This window comes from Anoplophora glabripennis, unplaced genomic scaffold, assembly GCF_000390285.2.
Source record: "Anoplophora glabripennis isolate ALB-LARVAE unplaced genomic scaffold, Agla_2.0 scaffold284, whole genome shotgun sequence".
Classification (NCBI taxonomy): domain Eukaryota; kingdom Metazoa; phylum Arthropoda; class Insecta; order Coleoptera; family Cerambycidae; genus Anoplophora; species Anoplophora glabripennis.
In genome coordinates, this window is record NW_019416385.1 from 235,860 (window position 1) to 245,792 (window position 9,933).

At 30.6% G+C, this 9,933-nt stretch overlaps 1 protein-coding gene across 1 annotated transcript; it reads left to right on the forward strand.

The window, feature by feature from the left end:
• The first annotated feature begins 1,614 nt into the window (after positions 1-1,614).
• Positions 1,615-9,731, forward strand: LOC108906305. Its single transcript, XM_018709530.1, has 2 exons — positions 1,615-1,717; positions 9,287-9,731. The coding sequence occupies exons 1-2, from the start codon at positions 1,670-1,672 to the stop codon at positions 9,623-9,625; spliced, it is 387 nt and encodes a 128-aa protein (XP_018565046.1). The 5' UTR covers positions 1,615-1,669; the 3' UTR covers positions 9,626-9,731.
• The last annotated feature ends 202 nt before the right edge of the window (positions 9,732-9,933 follow it).

Genomic DNA, 9,933 nt, shown 5'->3' on the forward strand with positions numbered 1-9,933 from the left:
TTTGTAAAAAATTTAATTGCAAACATTTTTTTCCTCTTCCATTTTCGCCTAAAATCAACTCTTGAAAAGATACATAATTAAATAGGAAGAAAAATATGACATTTTTCGAATTTTTTTAACATATTGTGCCCCCAAAAGTTAAGCCCACGTTTTTTTTATGCGCATAGAAAAATTTTCATTTCTAGTGATATTTGAAAACCATAAAGCCAAAAATCTCCGTGGATATACGATTCACCCAAATATGGCTTTTTGAAACAGATACCGTCCGGACTATTTGCCTATATGTAATTTTTTCCCTTTTTTTCATATATGGATTCCGAACAGATTTTTCACCATTGCCTAAAAAAGTACAGGTGCAACCGATGAATGTATCATTCACTGTACCAGCGACAACAGCAGTTTGGTGACTCTTATTATCTACTGAATCAAGAAAAATTCTTTTGAATGCAGCGAAGAATATTCACAAAGGCTTGTGGTAAAATGGACGCCCAGTATGATTTAACCTAATAGGAACATAATCACTGCATACTTTGCAAATTTGTGTTTATCTTTTTACAAAAATTACGTATATTGTAGTCTATTGTGATTATTGGAATGGCAGGTACCTGCAGAACACATGAACTTTACAATATGGTTATTGATGATTTAGACATTCCTATTTCAAAGAATGAAACATCTAGGAAGTTTGTTATTGTTGAGCCACAATGGATTAATGTTGTTAAAAAATACCTAGCTAACAGGTCAACATATTAGACATTAGAAAACTTTTTATTTTATAGAGAGGTAAACATGTAAAATATACAATACTATTCGTGAAGTACTTTATGTCATGGCTCAATATATGAAATTCGAAAATCCTAAATGTTATTCTGGTCATTCTCTAGGACGCAGCTCGGCAACACTTCTGCCAGAAAATGGGTGAAAGTCGGTACAGTGGCTGAATAATATATTGAGGATACAATATCTGATGAGAAGAGAATTGCTAAATTAGTAGTACAAAAACCTACCTTATCCAATGAAAATTTAAGTACCTCTTCCACTTCCTTTGCATATCAAGATACTGTCCTAGAAAACTTCCAGGTGATTTATTGATAAGTGCCAATGAATGTTCACAAAATACGAAAATTATTCATAATACGAAAATAAATATGCAAGTGTTCTATTAAAACAGGAAATGCAGGATTATAAATAATTTGCCATAACGGTACAATTATAATTTCAAATAATTCTTTTATAATTTCCTTCTTACCAGTGTTGACTTTTTGAGTTTATTTATTTATTTTTTATTTAGACTTAAGTTAAAAAGTTTCTGTATAGAAAATATAGAAAATTCTTCATTATTTACCTAGGCGTTTTTTTAATATCAGTATTTACCTAGGGAGGGAGACATTACTTCTCATTAGAGCAATGCCGATTTTTCAAGTAGTAAAAAAAAGGAATTATAAACCTGTAAGAGCTATTGAAATTATCCCACCGCACCGGTGTATTACATAACAAATGAATTTAGAACAAGTTTTTGTCTCAATCTGGCGAGCTATTGACCGATTATATCGAATTCTGTCTAATTAAAAATGTTTTCAAATGATAAGATATTTAGCTCCCCTATATAAGAACATCAGCTCTCTGCAATGATATGTCATAATAAAAATAGTTTAATAGTCAACAAATCATGAAGGTTTTAGCGTTGATTGTGTGTGTTTCTGTCTTTTGCGGCTTGGTAAGTCAACATTGAAATTTCAAATCAATTTCAATATTTCCTTAATTTTTTCGTTTTCATACAAATTTTCGTTTACATTCATTATGGGTTATTTATATAATACTACAAAGATGTTCATTGGTCAAATTAAAACTTTGTGTTCAGTTATCGCATGTTTTCTTCCGTTCATATTTCGAAATATCTAAACTGTCAGTTAAAATATTCCACCTCATCCATTATTATGAAACAATAGCGATTTTAGGCAAGAATTAATATAATTGTCTACAACAAAGTTTCCTTTAATCAATTAAATCATAGTTAATCATGTTTTTTGTGGATTATAGTAAGGATGTAATATTTATCTGATGTTTATTTTTATTATGTAAAATACATACATATAAATAGTGTCCCTAAAATCCGTGTTTATTGAGTTACTACAAAGGGTTGCAGTTAAAATAAATCGAATTAAACCAATCCAAAGTTACTTCGTTTAGCTAGTTCAAAGTTGGCAACAAATCTACTACTTAAATGAAACTTGATATACCAGAACTTGCGTATACTTAAAAAAAATGTCTTGAAAAAAGGATTGTGAGTGGTCTTCTATTTTGTCCAAAAGACTGTCACAATTGTAATAATGTATAAAACTATTTTCGTGTATTTCTACAACAAAATATATACTTTTACCGTAGTAAAATTTTATTGTACATTATTGTCCTCTAGTATTCTAAAATTTATGTCTGCATCTGCGTTTGTAGTATAACCTAGGATATAAAATATTTCTAAGGAAATATCTACTAAAAGATATTTTTCCATAATGCTATGCTTTTATTTAAAATTGTTCCTAGAAACTTGTAAAAAATATTGAAATAGATGGCATAAGGAAAGTTCCATTATTTTCGCACAAGGAATCTATGGTTGGCCCGTATATGCAAAGTCGTTTCGTGGGTTCTATAATTTATATTTGTTTTGTGATTACAGTTTCTTTTTTTATCGGAATTGCCGTTGTAAATAATAATGATTGGGAGTGAAAAGATGATCATGGCAAATCATTATACCATCTGGTGTGATTGCTTCAAGAACAACCAACGGACATTTTGTAAACGACATCAACATTTAACTCAAATCTGCACTTCAATTTCGTTAGCGCCATTTTTAAAATGAGATGAGATGTGTAACCAGAAAATCCATTCATAATGGATGCATGTTAAAAACATGTATTTTGAATAAATAAATCTTTATTCCAATAAGATCAGTCATCTTATCACTTACTTATTTTATAAATAAATTTAGTTTTACCTTACCAGAAAAGTTTTAGGAGAGTTATTTATACAGGGTGTTTCAGGACTAAGTTAACATGCTTTGAAGAAGTTTTCCTGTGGTCAAAAAAAGTAAAAAAAATGTATGTATATAAACATAGACCCGGAAACATTTCGTTTTCGAGATACAGTGTGTTCAAGATTCCAAAAGAATAATGCTATTGATTTGATAGGTATATTGAAAGTGAGTAGAGATATTTAAGTAAAATTTGGTGTAACTTCTGATTAAATAGTTTGTCGCCATATGTCTCAGTAATAAGTAGAGCTGTCATAATTGGCCGCGCACCAAAAACGTGCGGTGCGGATCATCAACATAAAACTAAGTGAACAATGATTATAAGATTTATGTCATTGTATGTGTGAAACACGTAAATTGTTTTACTCATCGTTGCTATCGGTTCCACAATCTGGATGGGATCCGTTATAGATCGCATCATCAGGTATATTTCTACCCTTGTATCAGCGAAACTTATTCGTGGCAGTGATAAAATATCTTAATCTGAAGAGAGCGACTGTTCTACATCTACTGATGAAATATTTGAATAATTAAATATAATAATCTACTTCCAAGCTGGTCCGACATGGTAATCTTCACTCGGGGTTGTATTTATTTCAGTAGGAATGAAATGTTTTATTATTTACTATATTAAAATGGGAGGTCAGTATGAAGATTAAATCAAAGAGAAATTGAGTCTTTTGATATTCGGTACTTTTTTATACGTGTGTTGTACACTGTTTAATACTTATTACTATATGTTTATTAATATTTATTTTAAACGTTTTTATATATGTATAGTATAGGTACTGAATTACATTATTGTTTATATTTTTTTAGTAAAAGAAAGTATTGTTCGTTATTTAACTTTCTCTATGACATGCACTTGAAATAACACGTGTAGAATGCCGCTTTGTTAGACAAATTTACTACTGATAAAGTTGTGATGTTGACCTGAGTACATAATTTATTACTCCTTGCTTTATTAATTTTATAAAAAACAAAAATATCAAGCATTTAAACAAAGGGCAACTTAAATAGGTATTTTTGGAACTCATTATTTTCCTTTGCTTTCATAAAATTCTTTTCTATTCCAAAAAATACATCTCTGTTTTGTTTTCCACTTGAATAGTTTTTATATGTTAATTTTAATCCTACTGTAGTAATAAAGCCATCCGTGGTGGAGATAAGGGTAGGCAATTGGTACAATTTTTGAATGTAATATTTTGTCTTAGACAAAAAATATATTTTGAGTTTTTCTTGTGTTTGCTACTGTGTCATAGCAAATTCAGATTTATTCTAAACACGTTACTGTTTATTTCAAAAACATAGATAGACATTCATTATTATCAGATATGGATTGGTTGTGGTGTACCTGTAACGTTGGACAATGTTCACAGTAATTAAATTTGTCTCTACAATTTTATTGTTTTTATATTTACCATAGTTTCTAATATTTGTCTTTATTTTCTATTATTTATCATGCATTTATTTTGTTTAATACAGTTACTACTATCAATTTATTATTGATATGATAATTAATATGGGTAATCCAGAATTTTTATTAAGTAGGGACGTGCGTAGGTTCCAGTAATTTAACCATAAAGTTTTTTTATTTTTTACGTGTAATAGATAAATCTGTTACTTTGTTGATGGAATTAAATAAGACGTTTAACAGCAATATTCATAAAATGAAAGTTATTAAAACACAACTAAAAATGGAACATAAACAAGTAATAACAAAATGAAAATAAAATCTTTAGAAATTACTATGTTCAAAATGATTTATTCGGACTTGTAAGCTCGACATCTTCTAATTATACAGGGTGTCCCGTTCATGTTTCAAAAAAACTTATGTGCAAGTTCCTCATGTGAAAATAATGGGGGGTAGTTCATGTAACGTTATTTTTCTTAGACGCTCTGTTTTCGAGATACAGTGTGTGGAAGTTGTTACTTTCCAAATCTTTTTATTTAATTATCTTAAAATCGGCTTAAGAAAAAAATGTCAAAATTTGTACACGAGTAAACATCAACAGTGCGTTAAGAATAATGTGCAAACAGATTCTTTTAGAAAAGCAGTGTCGCCGATACAGGTAATTGGAGGGGTACCTACAATCCAAAAAAAAAATATGTTAAAGTTAAAATTTGTTACATTTCTAAATGGTCTTGTAAACTCTAAAGCATACTACAAAAAAAGGTAACTTGTCGAAATTCGGTAGCATGTACATTTTCAAGAAAAATTTAGTTGTGTGGAAGCAAATGAGGAACAATTTCAGCATCTACTGTACTATTTCGAGTTTTGCTCATTTATTTAATTGTGCAGCTATTTTGTTCTGTCTGCCTCCGAGTCTGTTTCCTAACATTTTTCTGTTCTTGTCACTTTTTTAAGCTTTCGTGTCCAACAATTCAGTCCATTCAATAATTGTTTATTTTAGTAGTAGTAGTGTACTTAGTAGTTTACAAAATCTAAAATTAGTTATTAATAGATGGGTAATTAATTCCATAATTTGTTTATTTTGGTTTACTTTTTCAAATGTTATTTTACAACAAGCTTAAACTTAAAATAAATTTTAATTTTTTTATTTCTTTAAGTTAATAAAATGTTTTACAACTTAACTGTTTTATGTGATACATAAGAAATTAAAATTATATTGTTAAATTGGTAGCTAAATGTCTTCAGCTCATTCAATGGTAACGTCCCCTTTCGATTTAATATTTTGTTAATGTACTTGTGCAGCTTTATGTAACCAAAAAAATGCAACTTAATTTTTCTCGAAAATCGTACCTACATGCTGGCGAATTTCGACAAATATACCTTTTTTATACTATGCTTTAGAGTTTACAAAACCGCTTAGAAATGTAAGAAATTTTGACATATAACATATTGTTTTTCAATTTTACCCCTCCAATTATCTGTTTTGGCGACACTGCTTTTCAGAAAGAAACTATTTGCACATTATTCTTAACGCACGGTTGATGTTTGTGTTGTTGTGTACAAATTTTGACATTATTATCTTTAGTCGATTTAAAGACAATAATTAGGGAAAATCATTTTTAAAGTAACAACTTCAATACACTCTATCTCGAAAACAGGGCGTCTAAGAAAAAAACGTTACATGAACTACTCCCATTATTTTCACATGAGGAACTTGCACACAAGTTTTTTTTAAACATGAACGGTACACCCGTATAGTGACATTGAAGTGGAGTTAATTCTTGACATGCCTGGAGTATTCTTTCTCTTAGATTTTCAAGGGTATTGACTGGCAATTTTTGTTTAACTGTGCCTTACGAAATAATCCATCAGGTTTAAATCAGCCTACTTATATTTTTTCAACTATAATAACCATTTATGTGTTTTTTGCATTCCTGCAAATGCTAGGTCTAAAACTTATCGTTAGTGTTAACTGATATTCTGTGAAAAACCATCAAAGCATCCTTGAAGTTATCTCCGGAACTAAACGAGATAAGATATGGTTGTACCTCATACACTGAGCTCGTAAAGCTTAGAATAAATACGATAAATCGTTATTGAAGTGTTTTGACAGGAAATACTCGGACACGTCAACTTTAGTTTATAAAATGTAACTTTTTTCAGCCATCGACTTTTTTTTGTTTTATTTGTTTTTGGGCTATGACGTCATCGACAATTTTTTTAAAAGGCAACCCATATTTTTTTCCACGGATTTCGATAGAGCACATTTTTCTGAGTACGAATATGTCAAAAACGTATGACCTTCAAGATGGAAGTTTTCGAGATAATAGACAGTTCTGTTTAAGTTGATTGTAGATGATCATGATACAAATTTGAGCATGCGCAACGGTCAAATTCTACGTATATGTTCACGTATCGGACACAACTTAAACTGTCTATTGGGTTCCAAAGTTTCAAGAATGTACCATGTACAAGGTATCGGGTGGGTCAAGTTTTTTAAAAGCTTATCGAACATTTTAAGAGATTTTAGGAGTAATTTGTTCAATTTTTTAAGTAATAATCAGTCAACAACAATTTTAACAAATGAAAAAAGGTTTCTGTACAAATGTAAAGAAGAAAATTACAGGAAATTTTCAAAGTGACCTCCATTGACTTTTTGGCAATATCCCATCCGCCACTGAAACTTGTGCAGATCCTTATCAAGAATATCTGGTTGAATGGCTCGAATTTCATTGCGAATTCTGTCCTTTCATTCTTCAATGGTATTTGGTCTATTAAAATAGACTTTGCTCTTTAAATGGCTCCATAAAAAGCAGTATAGGGGAGTGAGATCCGGAGATCTAGGGGGTCATTTGATAGTTCCCCTTCGACCAATCAAATGGTTAGAAAATACTTGGTTCAAATAGTCACGAACGATCACTGCAAAATGAGGTGGTGCACCGTCTTGTTGGTACCATATCGTGTTCACAGAGTAAGTAATAATATGTGTCGTGTTACTGGGCAGATCGGGATCGACGTCATTTGGGTAAAGCACCGTAAGTGCAGGGACTAAATCGTCTCTTAAAAATTCAAAATATTTTTCTCCTGTTAATGCGCCTTCAAAGAAAAATGGCTTTAAAATACGGTTACCAACAAGGCCAGCCCAAACGTTAACTTTTTGTGGAAACTGACTATGAGTTTCCATTTTTCAGTGTGGATTTTCAGGAGACCAATATCTACAGTTTTGCTGGTTTACTGTGCTGTCGAGATAAAAGGTAGCCTCATCAGAAAAAACAATATTGCGTAAGAATCCGTCGTCATCAATCAGGCGTTGCAACATGGCTTCACAAAACTGTAACCTACGGTCAGAATCATCTTCGTTTAATTCTTGGACCAAAACCACTTTATACGGATGCCATTTGTACAATTTCAAATATTTTAAGACGGAGCTTTGAACTATTCCGTTGTTTGCCGCCACTTGGCGGGTGGGTAAATGGGGATTTTCTTGAAGCTCTAGTAGAACATTCAATTTAACACCTTCTTGTACTGGTGGATGACCCGTTCTAGGGTGATTTCTCGCATGACCCATTTCTAAAAACTTTTGCTCTATTTTACTAATGGTGGACTGTGTAATTGGTTCTTTGTTTGGATATTTGTAGTTAAATAAACGGTAAACTTCTATTTATGTGCGAGCTCTGTCCCCGTAACCCATCATCATCAAAATTTCGATTCTTTCCCTTTCACTCAAACGACGGGCCATTTTCAAATAAAATGAATTCTGATCGAATAATGATTAATCAACTTAAAATAAAACACAAACTTGCGAGGACAAACTTCAAAATTCTAACAACTGTCAAAACTGTAATTTTTCCAGCGCTTCCTTGATAAATGATTAGTATTTTGTCATCGCTTGTATAATGCATTCTTGAAACTTTGGAACCGAATATTTCGAAAACTTCCATCTTGAAGGTCATATATTTTTGACATATTCGTACTCAGAAAAATGTGCTCTATCGAAATTCGTGGAAAAAAATATGGGTTGCCATTTAAAAAAATTGCCGATGACGTCATAGTTGAAAAACAAACAAAACAAAAAAAAGTTGATGACTGAAAAAAGGGACATTTTATAAACTAAAGTTGACGTATCTGAGGATTTCCTGTCAAAACCCTTCAATAATGATTTATCGAATTTTTTCCAAACCTTACGAGCTTAGAGTATATTTGAGATAGTAGCTGCGGACCTCAGAAATTTAAATTTTCAATAAGGGAATTTGTAATAGAACTTTATGTGTATTATATTTGGTAGACAGATGCAATATTTGATTTATTTTCGATTTTATTAAGGTATGTTATCGTATATTAGGATATATTACATACTAATTGAATTCAACGGCATATTAACAAATGCAATAATTCTATTTGAAAAATAAAGTTAGATAATGCCTAGAGAAACGAAGAATCATGTATAATCGAAAATATTTTGGAAATGTGTAGCGACTAATTTGACGCAGTTTTTATTTTAAATTCTTTCTTATATTAATATATAAATTAATATTAGCGGAGCCATGGAAGAATCCGCCTTCGATGGGTCACCTTACAAGTATAACATATCAAATATGATTTAAATGGAATAAAGAATATGAAAGTTGTTTGAAAATGAATTTGGAAATAAAGTATAAAAGAATACTTAGCTAAATTGTTTCATTTTTATCCCAAGAATTTGTACTCTGGATACCCTGTACAATATAATCTATTAATAATAATATTATTATATTTCATATGCACTTTATTTTAAAATTTTATATCAAACATTATAGAATTGCTGCTTTACAAATATCCACATAATACCTTATAATAATCTTCAGGTTACTGGAACTGCAATTAATAGAGACCTCCACAAAGAATGCCAAGCCGACAAAGCAACCCATTTGGACGAAAATATTATGAAGGCACTTGACGAAGGAGAAATTACCGACAGAGCTAAAGTAGGCGCTCATTTACTTTGTATATCTACTAAGGCTGGTGTTATAAACCAAGATGGCAGTATCAACAAAAACATGGTTAAAGAGAAATTTTCCAGATACTACTCTGATGCAGCAGAACTGGAGAGAATTACTAACAAATGTTCCCAACAAGGGACAACACCTGTTGAAACTGCTCTGAAACTGGCAGAGTGTATTAACGAGTATTCTTTAGAACAATAATTAAGTAATCCTCTTCTTGTACCAATGCTTTCAATTTACATTTTAAACAATTATATGTATATTTTTATAAAACATATAACTCAAAATAAAAAATTACAAAACCTAATAATTGAAAAACGCATTTTTTATGTACAAACATATACCTACAGTACGAGGATTAACACACAGGTACTTCATTGGCTGGTAATGGTCAGTTTGAATATTAGTAGATTGTTTTTAAAAAAACTGAAAATTATTTATATATTATCAATAGCAAAACTACATAATTGTTGTTTTTAAAATTATTTTGAGACAGTAAAACTACGTTT